This window comes from Arabidopsis thaliana (assembly GCF_000001735.4).
Source record: "Arabidopsis thaliana chromosome 1 sequence".
In the NCBI taxonomy this organism is placed as follows: domain Eukaryota; kingdom Viridiplantae; phylum Streptophyta; class Magnoliopsida; order Brassicales; family Brassicaceae; genus Arabidopsis; species Arabidopsis thaliana.
Genome location: NC_003070.9, coordinates 7,878,458 through 7,894,781, shown reverse-complemented (window position 1 = coordinate 7,894,781; position 16,324 = coordinate 7,878,458). Strand labels below are relative to the sequence as shown.

General features: G+C 36.9%; 4 protein-coding genes, 1 non-coding gene and 1 pseudogene across 9 annotated transcripts; 5 read left to right on the top strand and 1 right to left on the bottom strand.

Moving 5' to 3' along the window:
* Positions 1 to 18: 18 nt before the first annotated feature.
* Positions 19 to 2,024, top strand: AT1G22350 (annotated as a pseudogene). Its single transcript has 2 exons — positions 19 to 800; positions 963 to 2,024.
* Positions 2,025 to 2,663: 639 nt separating this feature from the next.
* UGT85A7 (UDP-glucosyl transferase 85A7) lies at positions 2,664 to 4,523 on the top strand. The gene is made up of 2 exons (NM_102085.3): positions 2,664 to 3,208; positions 3,372 to 4,523. The coding sequence occupies exons 1-2, from the start codon at positions 2,692 to 2,694 to the stop codon at positions 4,316 to 4,318; spliced, it is 1,464 nt and encodes a 487-aa protein (NP_173652.1). The 5' UTR covers positions 2,664 to 2,691; the 3' UTR covers positions 4,319 to 4,523.
* Positions 4,524 to 5,247: 724 nt separating this feature from the next.
* AT1G22330 (RNA-binding (RRM/RBD/RNP motifs) family protein) lies at positions 5,248 to 8,459 on the bottom strand. Its single transcript, NM_102083.3, has 6 exons — positions 7,904 to 8,459; positions 7,708 to 7,831; positions 7,213 to 7,330; positions 6,758 to 6,791; positions 6,159 to 6,465; positions 5,248 to 5,647 (listed from the first exon to the last, which is right to left on the bottom strand). The coding sequence occupies exons 1-6, from the start codon at positions 8,087 to 8,089 to the stop codon at positions 5,541 to 5,543; spliced, it is 876 nt and encodes a 291-aa protein (NP_564168.2). The 5' UTR covers positions 8,090 to 8,459; the 3' UTR covers positions 5,248 to 5,540.
* Positions 8,460 to 10,327: 1,868 nt separating this feature from the next.
* On the top strand, positions 10,328 to 10,412 carry AT1G22320. Its single transcript is given in 2 exon segments — positions 10,328 to 10,365; positions 10,376 to 10,412. It is a non-coding gene; the product is annotated as a tRNA-Met (tRNA).
* A 545-nt stretch (positions 10,413 to 10,957) lies between these two features.
* MBD8 (methyl-CPG-binding domain 8) lies at positions 10,958 to 13,279 on the top strand. Of its 2 annotated transcripts, NM_180618.2 has the most exons (3): positions 10,958 to 11,585; positions 11,657 to 12,246; positions 12,603 to 13,260. In NM_180618.2, exons 1-3 carry the CDS (start codon positions 11,364 to 11,366, stop codon positions 13,066 to 13,068), a joined length of 1,278 nt encoding a protein of 425 aa, NP_850949.1. In that variant the 5' UTR covers positions 10,958 to 11,363; the 3' UTR covers positions 13,069 to 13,260. The 2 variants fall into 2 exon arrangements, with proteins under 2 accessions (NP_850949.1, NP_173650.3); NM_102082.4 differs by having other exon boundaries at positions 10,958 to 12,246; positions 12,603 to 13,279.
* Positions 13,280 to 13,386: 107 nt separating this feature from the next.
* On the top strand, positions 13,387 to 16,023 carry GRF10 (general regulatory factor 10). 3 transcript variants are annotated; one of them, NM_102081.4, is made up of 7 exons: positions 13,387 to 13,745; positions 14,098 to 14,404; positions 14,612 to 14,699; positions 14,807 to 14,916; positions 14,998 to 15,146; positions 15,495 to 15,532; positions 15,631 to 16,023. In NM_102081.4, the coding sequence occupies exons 1-7, from the start codon at positions 13,679 to 13,681 to the stop codon at positions 15,634 to 15,636; spliced, it is 765 nt and encodes a 254-aa protein (NP_564167.1). In that variant the 5' UTR covers positions 13,387 to 13,678; the 3' UTR covers positions 15,637 to 16,023. The 3 variants fall into 3 exon arrangements, with proteins under 3 accessions (NP_564167.1, NP_849698.1, NP_973884.1); NM_179367.2 differs by having other exon boundaries at positions 13,563 to 13,745; positions 15,495 to 15,557; positions 15,631 to 15,915; NM_202155.2 differs by having other exon boundaries at positions 13,563 to 13,745; positions 14,998 to 15,532; positions 15,631 to 16,013.
* Positions 16,024 to 16,324: the final 301 nt, after the last annotated feature.

The window sequence follows — 16,324 nt, the reverse complement described above, 5'->3', positions numbered from 1 at the left end:
CTTGGTTTCCTTAATTGTCTTTATAATAAATGATTTTTTTGTCTGATTAATACATATAGAGTTATGAGTAGATATTTTGTAACTACTATTAATTTGTCTTCAAATGAAAATAGACGGAGTACTTTGATAAGAAAGAAAAAATACACCTCTAACAAGTTACAATGTTGTGACACCTCTCGAGTCATTTCTTTAGCATCTTGTACATATATAAACGCCTACCGACAATGGAGTCGTGTTAACTTCCATCATTATTTTTCTCTTGTGGATACGTTTTTTTTTTAAAATGGCATCTCCTGCTGTCCATAGCAAACAAAAACCACATGTTGTTTGCGTGCCTCACCCGGCTCAAGGCCACATCAACCCGATGCTAAAAGTGGCTAAACTCCTCCACGCGAGAGGCTTCCATGTCACCTTCGTCAACACCGTCTATAACCACAACCGTCTCCTCCGGTCCCGTGGGCCTTACGCACTGGACGGACTTCCTTCTTTCCGGTTCGAGTCGATAGCTGACGGTCTTCCGGATACCGATGGGGATAAGACCCAAGATATCCCCGCCCTTTGTGTGTCCACCATGAAGAACTGCCTCGCTCCGTTCAAGGAGCTTCTCCGACGGATCAACGATGTTGATGATGTTCCTCCGGTGAGCTGTATTGTATCGGACGGTGTGATGAGCTTTACTCTTGACGCAGCAGAGGAACTCAATCTCCCAGAGGTTATTTTCTGGACGAACAGTGCTTGTGGTTTCATGACTTTTCTACACTTTTATCTCTTCATCGAAAAAGGCTTATCTCCGTTTAAAGGTACAAATTATTTTCATTTTTATATATTATTGATTTTTATTCACATACATTAAAAGAGAAAATAACCCTTAATAATGCATTTGCCAATTTACACTAGCAAAGTCGTGTAACTCGTGTTGTATCCAATAGATTACTAATTAATATTGATGGTGGATTTGATAGATGAAAGTTACATGTCTAAGGAGCATCTAGACACGGTTATAGATTGGATACCATCAATGAAGAATCTTAGGCTAAAAGACATCCCTAGCTTCATACGTACCACTAATCCTGACGACATAATGCTCAATTTCATCATTCAAGAGGTGGAGCAATCCAAACGCGCCAGTGATCATTCTCAATACGTTCGATGATCTTGATCATGATCTTATACAATCTATGCAATCTATTTTATTACCTCCGGTTTATACGATTGGACCGCTCCATCTCCTAGCAAACCAGGAAATTGACGAGGTTAGTGAAATAGGACGGATGGGATTAAATTTGTGGAAAGAAGATACAGAATGTTTGGATTGGTTGGACAGTAAAACGACTCCAAACAGCGTCGTTTTTGTTAATTTTGGATGCATAACGGTGATGAGTGCAAAACAACTTCTTGAGTTTGCTTGGGGTTTGGCGGCAAGTGGGAAAGAGTTTTTATGGGTGATCCGGCCGGATTTAGTTGCCGGAGAGACGACGGCGATTCTCTCAGAGTTTTTAACGGAGACGGCAGACCGCGGAATGCTGGTGAGTTGGTGTTCTCAAGAAAAAGTTATTTCCCACCCTATGGTTGGAGGGTTCTTGACGCATTGCGGGTGGAACTCGACACTCGAAAGTATCTCTGGTGGTGTTCCGATAATATGCTGGCCGTTTTTTGCCGAGCAGCAAACGAATTGTAAGTTTTGTTGTGATGAGTGGGGAGTTGGTGTCGAGATTGGTGGAGATGTTAAGAGGGAGGAGGTCGAGACAGTGGTTAGAGAGCTAATGGATAGAGAGAAGGGAAAGAAAATGCGAGAGAAGGCCGTAGAGTGGCGGCGCTTGGCGAATGAAGCTACGGAGCATAAGCATGGTTCCTCGGTTGTGAATTTTGAGACGGTTGTGAGAAAGGTTCTTTTAAGGGAGTAGATAATAGAGAGTACAATGAAACTGTTATTTTAAAAATGTAAGATGGCTTATATAAAAGTATGTTATATAACTCTGGACGAGTATTGTTTTCAGTCTTTTCAATCGTATGTTGTGATAACCTACATGCTCATAATTTTAGGTACATATGGGAATTACAATTTACCTGGAAATTGTGGAATTGTTTTGTGATATTGCACCAAAATGTGAAATTGCGTCAACCAGTCAAGTAGAAATGTATGTGTTCTTCTTGCATCAACCTCCAAAAACATATAAAAGTAATATAGCTAGCTGAGTTATATATGACACAGAACATTAAAATATCTCAATGTCTACTCTTTTTTACCTTTATATATGGCATGGAATTACAATATTACACTAACAAGTAATAAATTATCTATATAAAAAAAAGGGAATTAACAATGTCGACATTAGTGTATGGAGAATGGAGCCATTTATTAGCCATTAGTGTATCTACAAATCATATATAACGTCACAGTTTTTCTTGCCAGAAGAATGAAAACAAAAAAATGGCATCTCCTTCCGTAAAAAACTCAATCTTTAGATAAACCAATACTATCTTTTGCTAAGCTTATAAATTTCACACATAGATACAAAAGTTCGGCCTCGATCTTCGCATGTGACGCTGACACATATCTTTTGTTAATTCCCACGTGCTAGAATCATAAGGTCTCACCAACTCATTGTCAATTATCTTTCTAAAACGAAGTTCTTATAATCACATATACAAATCCATTTTCATTTTTTCTCGGCATAAGAGAGCAAGAAAATGGAATCTCATGTTGTTCATAACGCACAAAAGCCACACGTAGTTTGCGTGCCTTACCCGGCTCAAGGCCACATCAATCCGATGCTGAAAGTGGCTAAACTCCTCTACGCTAAAGGCTTTCACGTCACCTTCGTTAACACTCTCTACAACCACAACCGTCTCCTCCGGTCCCGTGGTCCCAACGCGCTCGACGGGTTTCCTTCATTCCGGTTCGAGTCCATCCCTGACGGTCTACCGGAGACTGATGGCGATAGGACGCAGCATACTCCTACCGTTTGCATGTCCATTGAGAAAAACTGTCTCGCTCCATTCAAAGAGATTCTGCGCCGGATCAACGATAAAGATGATGTTCCTCCAGTGAGTTGTATTGTATCGGACGGTGTGATGAGTTTTACTCTTGACGCAGCCGAGGAACTAGGTGTCCCAGAGGTTATTTTTTGGACCAATAGTGCTTGTGGTTTCATGACTATTCTACACTTTTATCTTTTCATCGAGAAGGGTCTATCTCCTTTTAAAGGTACTAATTGTTTTTCTATTACTACTGATTTTAATTCATATAGTTAAAAGAAAAAACGTCCGTAACTAATGCATCTAGCATATTTATCTGTCTTTAGCCCAAAGTTGTAATATGTTGTATACTTTAATTTAGATTACTAATTATAATGGTGTGTATTGGACAGACGAAAGTTACATGTCAAAGGAGCATCTAGACACAGTTATAGATTGGATACCATCAATGAAGAATCTTAGGTTAAAGGACATCCCTAGCTATATACGTACCACAAATCCTGACAACATAATGCTTAATTTCCTCATTCGAGAAGTTGAGCGATCTAAACGCGCTAGTGCTATCATTCTCAACACGTTTGATGAACTCGAGCATGATGTTATCCAGTCTATGCAATCTATTTTACCTCCGGTTTATTCTATTGGGCCACTCCATCTCCTTGTGAAGGAAGAAATAAACGAGGCTAGTGAAATAGGACAGATGGGATTAAATTTGTGGAGAGAGGAGATGGAATGTTTGGATTGGCTCGATACAAAAACTCCAAACAGTGTTCTTTTTGTTAACTTTGGATGCATAACGGTGATGAGTGCAAAACAGCTTGAAGAATTTGCTTGGGGTTTGGCGGCAAGTAGGAAAGAGTTTTTATGGGTGATCCGTCCTAATTTAGTGGTGGGAGAGGCGATGGTGGTTCTTCCACAAGAGTTTTTAGCGGAGACGATAGACCGGAGAATGTTAGCTAGTTGGTGTCCTCAGGAGAAAGTTCTTTCTCATCCCGCGATAGGAGGGTTCTTGACGCATTGCGGGTGGAACTCAACATTGGAGAGTCTCGCTGGTGGTGTTCCGATGATATGTTGGCCATGTTTTTCGGAGCAACCGACGAATTGTAAGTTTTGTTGTGACGAGTGGGGAGTGGGTATAGAGATTGGTAAAGATGTGAAGAGAGAGGAGGTCGAGACGGTGGTTAGAGAACTTATGGATGGAGAAAAGGGGAAAAAGCTGAGAGAAAAGGCGGAAGAGTGGCGGCGGTTGGCCGAGGAAGCGACGAGGTATAAACATGGTTCGTCGGTCATGAATCTTGAGACGCTTATACATAAAGTTTTCTTAGAAAATCTTAGATGAGAAAAGTTCTAATGCGGTAGTTAATTACAAATATCATATGATAGTTTTGGTGGTAGACCCTAGAGGCCTATAGATGTGTTACTCGTTTCTTTTATATAATTATAATTGGTCTTTATTTTCTGTTTGTAATCAGTGTAAATTGCTATAGAATAACTTTAGCATAATAACTTTTATTTTTGTTTGTTGATACCAAAATATTGTTAGAATCACACCACTAATATAAACTTCAACAAAAAAAAAACTTCATCTTTTCCTGTGCAAGATGTACTACGGAAACAAATTTTGTATTCAAGTCTAGAAGAGAACACATTTCCTGTGCAAGAGAACAAGTCCTCTATACATCTTTTCGCACCTTGCCGACCAATTGGCGAATGAGAGGTCGCTCTTGCTGGAGGCGGTACGTAGGTAAAAGGTCCTTTTGGGTCAGAATCAGCGTGGCGCCCAATATGTTATGTATACGGCCCGGCCCACTCTATCCTATGGGAGGTGGGAAGTTAAATAGTTGTATTTTAATCATCAATCTTATGGAGTATTGACAAAGTAACCGAACATATACGCAAAAACGTGTTTTTATCATCAATCTCATTAATTATTACCTCTAAGTTTTAATAGTTCTATATTGCACACTAATTCTTAAACTGATCTAAAGTAGATGTATGATCTAATTAACCGGTAAAAAGTTGTAATAATCAGCTAGTTAATTCAATGTATATATTAAAAAAAACTTAACTTTTTAACTTTTGGTTGAGTGGGTTCATATTCAGTTACTTTTGTTTATATACAAAAATTGGTTTTAATAAGTAAGCAACAAAGTTTAAGCTGAATTGCTTGGAAAATTATATTAATTCAGCCATAAAACGATATAAAATCGGAAGGATAGATTGTCACGTGGGTTATCACTTTTCACAAAATTGACTTGTTTTTTTCTTAACATGCTATCAATTAGTCTAATGTAGAAGTACAATGGAAGATTATAAAAATAGTCGAACTTATTCTAAAATAATAGAAAGAATATCAAAGTCGACATATTATATTATTCCGTTAGGAAGAAAGAAAAAAAACATGACAAGAATGGATAGATAGAGCCATCTTTATTTTGGCAGTCAAGTTAAGTCATGAATTTGGTTGAGAAAATAAAAACGAATTAGCTTTTTTTTTTTGTTGAATGACGAGAAAGAGAATTAAAAAAAAATGTCAAGATTGTACAAGTTGAGGCAGTTGATCAAGAAGATGACGTTAAGTCTCTGATGTTCGTAGTCGTACTTTCAGGTGCATCCGTTGGATCGAATTCTCCACCTTCTTCTGATACTTGTTGTGGTGCGTGTGATTCTGAAGAGAAAAAAAGATTCATATCGTAAAACCTTTTTTAACATAAATATATAGTCAATCCACACATAGAAGTTATTTGTTTGGTGGCCCCTCTACAAATAAGTTTGGATAATTGCTTAAATAGAGAGTGGTCCCTTGTGAGTTGTGTGACTAGATCTTGAGAATCAATAATATAAAAAGGTGACAGAACTCACATGCAAACACTATTGGTTTATGCATTTTACATACACATATATAAACATGCATGACCCATGATGGAGGATAGACAGATGTGAGGAGAAAAAATTTAGACAGCTCAGTTCACATGGATATGACGCAATTATATATATCCCATGTGCCCAATCATTCACTCTTTTTTGGTATTCCATTTAATCTTCCGTACTATATAATTCAATCTCACTAGCTCTTGTTTCTTACAAAACTTATTGTTTAGTACTTAGTGGTCGTGAATCTTGTTATGATGATTAATGCAATTTGTACAATGGACATGCATGGTGGTTATAAGACTTACCAGTGGAAGAAGATAGTGGCCCTTGGGAAGTAGGGACATTAGATGGAGTAGGAGCCTCGACATTGGATGGGTAAATTAGGTAAGATGAAGCAGAAGGTAAACGTTGTTGTTGTTGTTGCTGCTGCTGCTGATGATGGTGATATTGATAATGTTGTTGATGATGAAGATATGGTCTAGGGCTTGGAGCTTGGAGGTAGTAATAAGGGGAAGGCATGATGTTGGATGATGATGGTGATGTTGCTCCTCCTCCTCCGTACATTTGCTGTTGATAGTATTGTGCCTGTTGGAGCTGTGCGTTGTATAGGGCCTGCATGTAACTTATGTTTGATTAATATCATCACCAACCTCATCATCTTGAGTTCATTTTTTATGATCTACCCCTATTTCTTCTACGTCATTAACATATAATTTCCTACGTCATTACTCAGTCTAAGGAAGTTTTCTAGGTACTACTAATTCCAACATTCACATACGCTAGAAGGATACGACATTTTCCTAGTAGATGTCTATACTAATATACAATTGCATGTTTATAATTGTATATGTATGTCATATGGAGAGAGATTTGAGGGGAGAAAAAGAGAGATAGAGAGACTGACTTGGTGGTACCCATATTCAGAATTGTAGGTGTACCTGAAAACAAAAGAATTTAATGATGCTAAACCAATTAGTCTATGTATCCACCAAAATACAAAAACCTAATTATCTTACCTAGACAAATTTAGTGCATGCAAATTTCACAGAGACATCTACATGACATATTTCACTATTATTGTTCTATTGCAATGCTGGTCCGGCTAATGTTCATGATATTATGTATATACTTTTTATATGACAACTAGCTAGTCTATAAGTATTTATATTACGAATATGATATTTACAGGCTGACTCCAACTTGCGCAAATTGAAGCATTAAATATCATCTTCTGTCTCTTACCATTTCTATCACATTGGACCATTTCATTTGTCTAAGCAAAATTTATAAATTTCTTTACACACTTTGGTATTAAATAAACAAAACCCATTATTTTTCTCTTTAAATCATTCAGCGTACCCGTATGACGGATACATGAGCTGGGCAGCCGCAGCCTGCTGCACCGGAGCAGCCATTCCGGTATAGCTTGATTGTCCTCCGCCTTGATACTGACTAGGGCTTCCTCCTTGTCCTCGTCCTATGCCATCAAAAAGTAAATAAAAAGTTTTTCTATTGAATTTAAACGATTACATAAAATTATTACATTGCTATATAACATTCTTGAACAATGTAGCATTTTTCCTTGTATATGTATCGTAGAAATTCATTAAAAATTATGACGATAGAAAAATTGGCGTATAATATCTCCAATTAAAGACAAAAGGTTATCTTTTGATAACATTACGTTTTGAAAACAAAAATAAAAATGTTCTTCATCATCGTATTAGTTTTTCATCATTTTCTCAAAACAATGTATGGATTAGTCCCATCAAACAATTCAGCCAAGAAAAGTAAGTAGATCAATGATATCATTAAAGTTCACATTTCAAAGAAATATGGATTGAGTTAACGAACCTCGAGGCGTCGATGGTCGGGGCCGTCCAAAAGACGCAATATTGCAATTTGCCTTTCGTCCATCGATCACCGGATTCGGATCAGCGACGGCTCTCGTCGCTGAATCCGAGTCTCGAAACGTGACCTGGACCACGGAGATGATGACGTGTCAAACCTTGAGAATCCTTAAAATGGTGGGGAAGATAAAAGAACTTACAAAACCGTAGCCTTTAGATTTTCCGGTAGCCTTATCGGTAATGATGACGGCTTCAAGAATCTCTCCGAACTGATCAAAGTAACGGCGCATTTCATCGGTGGGAGTCTCCCATGCTAAACCTCCTACAAACACTTTGGTGTGAGTCGTGTCTCCGAACGGTGATCGGTAATAGCTTGTATTAGACATATATTATAAACTGTTTGTTGATTTGTTGATGATGATGGTTGTGATGATATACACCGATAAAAAAAATGGTTTGAATAAAATTTAATGAATGAATATATGAAAATGGGGTCTGTCTAATTAAAACATGAGCCAAGAAAGAAAAGAAGAAAAGATTGTAAATGAGGGAAAGTTAGCTTCTTTATATCGTCAAATGCCAAAGAAACGACTTTTTCATTTTCCTCTCTTTATATTTTTTGGTTGCAAATTGGAACTCTTAAACGATGCCGTATTTTGCCTCTGACCCTACTCTTAGAGATGGATAGAGAGAGACTTGGTAAGTTAATGTAAGAAGGAATTAGATTTTCTTTGGGGTTTTGTAAGAAGAGTGACAAGGCAAGCACTGAGTATGTCTTCGCTGGCTATAACTTGCCAGGTTTTAACATTATAGCTCTTCCACAACTTTTCTTTTTTTCCTCCATTAAAATACCTTCTTTAATGTTTTCTAATAATATAGTGATTATGGCAGATTATCCGTAAAGTCAAGGTATTATTCCGAGTTGAAACAGAGTTTTACTAATCACGCAATTAAGTTGTTTGGAATCAGGATTTTTTTACTTCACAATTTTAAAGTCAACGATAAATATATATTTAAAAAGAGTTAGATCAGAAACCCTATTTGACATATAGCGTTGCCATGCAATCTCGACATAACTATTTTTTATTTATTAACTAAATTTTCTTAATAATTCGTAGCCAAATGTAAAGTAAGTATGTAATGTGAATCAAAGATAAGAATTAGATAATACTAGTAATGATGTTTATGCTAATCAGATTTCAAATTCCTTTTGTGATTTTAGTGGAATTCCATTGTTATATCCACCAAAGCCATAAAAAGTACATAACTGGTGAAAAGATAGTTTTGTAGTTTGAGTATATATATATCGATCCCTGTAGAGATTTCTCATCCCCCATTTAGAAAATTGACTATTTAATATTAGACTAAAAAAGACGGCAATATATAGATATATACATATGACTATGAGTAGCTATAAAATATTAATATAAATCCATATCCAATTGTTTTTATTAGTACCAAGCGTAAAATTAAATTGAGAGTTTTATATGAATAGAGTACATACAGTTTTGATCGTTTTGATGTGATTGTATAATTATGTCCATTAATATTCGAGTAGTGAATTAGTTATGAGTTCTGACATGAAGTTAGAGACGACGTTTTAATCACAACATGCTTCTTGCTTCATTATTTGATTCTGTGTCAAAAACATTCTTCTTGCTTATGATTAGTTAGTTTTATTTATCAATTTATCAAAAAAAAAAAGACTATAACTCGCTAAAACTTATCAGATACACTATTTTCTGATAATAATGATTTTTTTTAGGGAGATAACAAAAGAAAAATACATATACATGCGTTCACATACGTTCATATGTAAATATAGTTATAAAAAAAAAAGTTAAATAAGGCTATAGACATGTATATGTAAATGTAGTTGTAAAGGGTTATCTAATTATATGAATTAAAGTGGAGGGCAAAAGAATTGAGAAGATCACATGAAATGAGCAGAGAAACCAGCTTTAACATAGTCCCCCGCACGCATGCAGCCACCCAATAACGACCATCCCCTCTTTTTATCTAATGAAAACATTAAACCCCACCATCATCATCTATTTCACTCCCATATGCCTTTAACATTTCAGCAATATCGGTGTAGTTGACCAAAAAAAGTGATTAGTAAGTTACGTTTTCATTGGTCTACTAGAAAACTGGTTTTGTTAAACGTAATGTGAATCATGTACATATAAAATTGCTGAATATTTAAGAGAAGTTTACATGAAAATGCTTTGGTAGATGACAACTTTTTTCAGTGAGCCAATACAGATATTTTGTTAAAGAGAGAAAAGGTTGGGCCAAATTTGCCAGCATGGCTAAAGAGGAGACAACTGGAGTTGGAGTTTAAAGAAGAAACAGAAGAGAATCCGTGAACTGGCAGATCCCTCCACGTGTATCTCTCCTTCTGTCATTCTTCATTTCTTCCCTCTCCATTATCTATTCTTATTTTAGCTGTCTCTCTTAACACAAAAACTAATTTGGTCATTCATTAGAAAGCTCACATGTAACATTTTCAATCTTCTGAAAACTTCAGCATTTTGACATGGTAACATAAAGATGATCAAAGTAATTTTGAACTACTAGTGTTATGTAGTATTACAAGTTATTAATTCAGCTTGTATTCCAAAGGGGTGGTGGCGCAGTTGGCTAGCGCGTAGGTCTCATAGCTACTGAGTGATCCTGAGGTCGAGAGTTCGAGCCTCTCTCACCCCATTACTCTTTTTCCTTTTTTCATAAAACCCATGCTAGGCTCAGTTTCAATAGCTTTTTATTACCTGGAAGCCCACATACATTCGTAATACGTTATTGATGCGTTAGCGTTACAAAGGCCGAATCACCTTTTTATTCAGTTGGTCAAGAACAAAAGTTTTTTGACCCATTATAGGCCCATTTACTATTTCTATCTAGTATCTACAATCATCCACACGGTTTCTTATTTGGCGATTGCACTGATCATGTTCTAGATTACATGCAATTATATATGTTCATACTTGTGAATACCAAAGTTTCGGTTAAATTTCACGTGCTTTACTCAGTTACTTTTTTAACCGGCAAGATTACATTAATCTTGCAAATCAAATCAGAATTCGACATTCATGAGAGGGATTTATTTCTTAGTCAAACAAAAGAGGAGTTTTTTTTTTTTTTTTTTTTCATTCCAGAAAAGAATCAAATATCAACATTTTAAAGATAGTAATTTCTTGATGACAAAAAAAAAAAAAAATAGTAATTTCTTTATAAAAAAACTACAAATATGAGCTCAATTCAATTAAATCAATTGGTATAACCGGTTTAATTGAAAATTGTACAAAACCGAACCGAAAAGCTAAGAGCGAGTCTAAGCGAGAGAGCAAAAGAGAAGGCACTGGAAGTTATCGGAATTTGCATCTTTTTGATTCCGCCGTTTTGCGTCTGACGTGTTCACGGCGGCAACCTCCATGGACGACGGTGACCTCGGTAACAACCACCATAACTTCCTCGGTGGAGCTGGTAATCGTTTATCAGCCGAATCTTTGCCGTTAATCGATACGCGTCTTTTGTCCCAGTCAGAACTTCGCGCTCTCTCTCAGTGTTCTTCTCTATCTCCATCTTCTTCAGCGTCTCTCGCCGCTTCCGCCGGTGGAGACGACGATTTGACACCAAAGATCGATCGCTCCGTTTTCAATGAGTCCGCTGGTAGCCGGAAACAGACATTTCTCCGTCTCCGCCTTGCGCGCCACCCTCAACCACCGGAGGAACCTCCTTCGCCGCAACGTCAGAGAGACGATTCTTCCCGTGAAGAACAAACGCAAGTCGCGTCGCTTCTCAGATCTCTGTTCAATGTCGATTCGAATCAGAGTAAAGAGGAAGAAGACGAAGGAGAGGAAGAGCTCGAAGATAACGAAGGTCAGATCCATTATAACAGCTATGTTTATCAGAGACCTAATCTTGATTCGATTCAGAACGTTCTGATTCAGGGAACCTCCGGGAATAAAATAAAGAGGAAGCGTGGACGGCCGAGGAAGATTCGGAACCCTAGCGAAGAGAATGAGGTTTTGGATTTAACTGGTGAAGCATCTACGTATGTGTTTGTAGATAAAACTAGTAGCAATTTGGGAATGGTGAGTAGAGTTGGTAGTTCAGGAATCTCCCTGGATTCAAATTCAGTGAAGAGAAAGAGAGGTCGTCCTCCAAAGAATAAGGAAGAGATAATGAACCTAGAGAAGAGAGACAGTGCAATTGTGAATATTTCTGCGTTTGATAAGGAAGAGTTAGTAGTGAACTTGGAGAACAGAGAAGGTACAATTGTGGATCTCTCTGCATTGGCTAGTGTTTCAGAGGATCCATACGAAGAGGAGCTGAGGAGGATCACCGTTGGGTTGAAGACAAAGGAAGAGATCTTAGGTTTCTTGGAACAATTGAATGGTGAATGGGTGAATATAGGGAAGAAGAAGAAAGTTGTGAATGCTTGTGATTATGGAGGATACTTGCCTAGAGGATGGAGACTTATGCTCTACATCAAAAGGAAAGGTAGCAATTTGTTGCTGGCTTGTCGCAGATACATAAGGTATAATAATGTTTATGTTCTTCACTGGTTCTGTTTCTAGTTGGATTATAAAATAGACCTAGTATTGGCTGTGGAATTGGTTATAGCAAAACTAACACTTTGTTACTATTGAAGATATAGTTTTATAGGATTTGGTATATGATGTTTTAGTTTCTGCTGCTAGACTTTTGATTGTCCCTCTTGTTTGTTTCTCCATCTTCTTGAACATGATAAAAGATGTTTACATGAATTAAGGGCTGCTACTGAAATTGCTTATAGTTCGTTTGTGTACTCTCTGCCGTTCTAGGATTCTAGCTGTTGTTATCACTTTTAGTTCAGGATTCTGAAAATTTTCTCTTTTGTTTTTGATTATATAGCCCTGATGGGCAACAGTTTGAAACCTGCAAGGAAGTCTCCACATATCTACGATCACTTCTTGAATCCCCAAGCAAGAACCAACATTATTACTTGCAATCTGACAACAAGACTCTAGGACAACAACCAGTGATAGCTAACGAATCTTTACTAGGTAACTCTGATTCCATGGACTCTGAGACAATGCAGTACCTTGAGAGTGGAAGAACCAGCAGTGAGGTGTTTGAGGAAGCAAAAGCCGTAGAGAATGGCAATGAAGCAGATCGAGTGAAAACCAGTCTGATGCAGAAAGATGATAATGCAGATTTTCTGAATGGAGTTGAGGACAACGACGATGATATGAAGAAAAGAGATGGTAACATGGAGAATTTGGCGACTCTATCGAATTCAGAAATGACGAAAAGCCTACCGACAACGACTAATGAGCTTCAACAGTATTTCAGCTCACAAATCAACCGAGTTCAGTGACCATTTCTTTTACCTGGAACAAATTGTTTTCTCATTCTAGTTCAGATTTTATATTTTATGCAAACTAAAAGCGTGTTGTAGCTAACTACAGGATATAGAATTTGAAAGGGCCATGTACAAAACATTTGACAGAAACCAAATTTTTTCTTCAAAAGAAAATTTCTTTGAGTTTCAATCTGTGATTGATTTGGATTTGGATTTGGATTGGCATAAAAAAAATCTATGATTTGGATTGTGTTATATAATATAGAAAAGAACACAAACCCTTAAAATAATGGACAAGAGGACATGTCTTTCTCCGTTTATCACGGTCAGCGTCGTTAACCTTTTACGTTATTGACTAGATCGGGGTTTAATAAGAAACATATATTAGTTTTAGGTTCTTTCTGTGTAAAAACTAAACCTTTGTGGCTACTTTATAATTTATAAAACTTATGTTTCTGAGTTTTGTTGACTAAAAAAAGTAGATCCAACGGCTGATATAATACCACTATGAGAGGATCCTAGGGTTACTACTAATCTCGAAATCAATCAAATCAAAGCATCCATTTTTGATTCAGACTTCAGAGAGACAGAGAAGGAAGAAGAAGAAGAAGAAGAAGAAAAAACTATGGAGAATGAGAGGGAAAAGCAGGTTTACTTGGCTAAGCTCTCCGAGCAAACCGAAAGATACGATGGTATTTTCCGATTTCTGGATCTCTATTCAGAAAATGATTTGTTCATGTTTCTGAAAAAATCCGATCTTTTATTGCTCCGATCGAAATTGTTTTTACATTTCCATAGATTTTCTTTGTAGCCCTTTACCGATTTGTATGTTTCTGGGCTGTTACTTGATCTGGACTTTTAGATGCGACCTTTAAGTAATTTCTTGTTTAATGTTGTTTAGATACTCTGATCACTCTTGATCTTATCTTGATATAATTTTATACTTACTGTTGTCGAATCTCTTAGCATGAAAATGAAATAGATCTACGTTTTTGGAAGCAAATTCAAAGATCGGATATTTTTTTTTTGTTGGTGATGATGCAGAAATGGTGGAGGCGATGAAGAAAGTTGCTCAGCTTGATGTGGAGCTAACTGTGGAAGAGAGGAATCTTGTATCTGTAGGGTACAAGAATGTGATTGGTGCAAGGAGAGCATCATGGAGAATACTATCTTCCATTGAGCAGAAGGAAGAGTCCAAGGGAAATGATGAAAATGTCAAGAGGCTTAAGAATTATCGTAAGAGAGTTGAAGATGAGCTTGCTAAAGTTTGTAATGACATCTTGTCTGTCATTGATAAGCATCTCATTCCATCGTCTAACGCTGTGGAGTCAACTGTCTTTTTCTACAAAATGTGAGTGTCATCTTTATTATACTCTGACCATTCATGTGATATTTGTGTGACTAAGAATGAGATCATTTCCGTTTGACTAAAGTTAAATGTTTAAGTTATTACATAGCTACCACTCTTGCTTGTGTTCTTCCTGAAATGATGATGATTCATGAACTTTTCCTTGTTTCACTGTTTTGACTTTACGTGTTTTTTTTTCTTTCTATGTAGGAAAGGAGATTACTATCGCTATCTTGCGGAGTTCAGTTCTGGTGCTGAACGCAAGGAAGCTGCAGATCAGTCTCTTGAAGCATATAAGGTCCTTTGATCATGTTTATTTGTTTTCTTATTTTTGTGCCACCCCTCTTATATTTGAGCTGGGAATAACCTAAGACAAGTCTTGCTTTTTTCGTACTGGGAATGTAGGCTGCTGTTGCTGCTGCAGAGAATGGTTTGGCACCCACACATCCAGTTAGACTTGGCTTGGCGTTGAACTTTTCAGTTTTCTACTATGAGATCTTGAACTCTCCCGAAAGGTTTGTTTTTGTATTTTGGATTGAACATAATAGTGGAATCTGTGGTCATTTTCTGACACTATGAAACTATGTATTGTACAGCGCATGCCAATTGGCTAAGCAAGCATTCGATGATGCAATTGCTGAACTTGACAGCCTCAACGAGGAATCATACAAAGACAGCACTCTTATTATGCAGCTACTTAGAGACAATCTCACCTTGTGGACTTCAGACCTTAATGAGGAAGGAGGTATTCTTATTTTCTTTTGTTTCCCTATCTCATGATCAAATGGTTTCCTTAGAATCAAATGAGCTGTTAAGAGCGTTACCTTGGAGTAAAAATGTTGATGTTTGGGAACTCGTAACCATTAACCATCTGTCTATATTTGAATTAAACCGTCCTTTATGCATGTATTGCTATGTAGATCTTTCATTTTAGTTTTGAAAGCCTCAACAAAAAACATACCAATCTACCATCTCATAGTTATTGGATTCTAGCTAATCTTGTAAAAGTTATATGTTTGTAGCAGAAAACATTACTAGTTTCTTGTTTCTCTTCCAAAGCTTTTTCACTCACCTTTTTTTTTTCCCCTCTTAGATGAGAGAACCAAAGGTGCTGATGAGCCTCAAGATGAGGTATGAAAAGCCAGTTTTGTTATAAGTTAAGCTACTTACTGATTTTTCCATTTTGCATTGACAATTAGACCACTCATGGAATTACTGAATCATTGCAGAACTAAATCCTCTGTGAGAAGAGAAACGACTCTTGCTGCATCCTGAATCTTGAAGTGAAGACAGTAAGTGTCGTTGTTTGTTACTCGAATGTGTAATTTTTAATCTATGTCTTTCTTGATGGTGTTTTCCAGATTCTTGAACTTTTCACAACACAACACTGCGTTGCGTATCTTCAACCCTCTTATGATGTGGTTGAATTCTGTTTTACGCTTAGTTTGCTTCTTTTGTTGTTGAATTGAGCCAGCAGGCATGATTTGGGTTTTTGTTTATCAGAATATTAGGCGTATCATGGTCTCAAAATTAAAAACCAAAACAGACAAAGCTTTATTCGAAGTTTGTAATAACTAATAACTCCTTGCAAAAATCATGAAAGTCTGAATTCAAGAGGCTCTTAATAATTTGCATAAGTGATCCCAAACTTCACAACTTTTCAATTTGTGGATGTTTGCCCTCTTTGTGGCCAAGGAATCATCCTCAAGTGTGTTTCTCTACGGTGGTTTGGTCCGTAAGTGTGTGACATAATAATGGTTTGGTTCTCCCAACATGACCCTCAAAAAGGATCTCTATGCTCTAAATATGGGACTCTTGTAAGTTGTAATTGTAACCAAATGCTATCACAAACTCTCTAACTCGTACCAACACTCATTGTGTCTAATCCAATCGAGAGCCCTCAAAGTCTAAAACATGTTAATC

Coding starts and splice junctions, on each gene's coding strand:
- UGT85A7 (NM_102085.3), top strand. CDS start 2,692: ATGGAATCTCATGTTGTTCATAACGCACAAAAGCCACACGTAGTTTGC. Junction 3,209..3,371: donor GGGTCTATCTCCTTTTAAAG/GTACTAATTGTT, acceptor TGTATTGGACAG/ACGAAAGTTACATGTCAAAG.
- AT1G22330 (NM_102083.3), bottom strand. CDS start 8,089: ATGTCTAATACAAGCTATTACCGATCACCGTTCGGAGACACGACTCAC. Junction 7,331..7,707: donor CCGACCATCGACGCCTCGAG/GTTCGTTAACTC, acceptor TTGATGGCATAG/GACGAGGACAAGGAGGAAGC. Junction 6,792..7,212: donor CTCATGTATCCGTCATACGG/GTACGCTGAATG, acceptor TTTTGTTTTCAG/GTACACCTACAATTCTGAAT.
- MBD8 (NM_102082.4), top strand. CDS start 11,138: ATGGACGACGGTGACCTCGGTAACAACCACCATAACTTCCTCGGTGGA. Junction 12,247..12,602: donor GCTTGTCGCAGATACATAAG/GTATAATAATGT, acceptor TTGATTATATAG/CCCTGATGGGCAACAGTTTG.
- GRF10 (NM_102081.4), top strand. CDS start 13,679: ATGGAGAATGAGAGGGAAAAGCAGGTTTACTTGGCTAAGCTCTCCGAG. Junction 14,405..14,611: donor ACTGTCTTTTTCTACAAAAT/GTGAGTGTCATC, acceptor CTTTCTATGTAG/GAAAGGAGATTACTATCGCT. Junction 15,147..15,494: donor AGACCTTAATGAGGAAGGAG/GTATTCTTATTT, acceptor TTCCCCTCTTAG/ATGAGAGAACCAAAGGTGCT.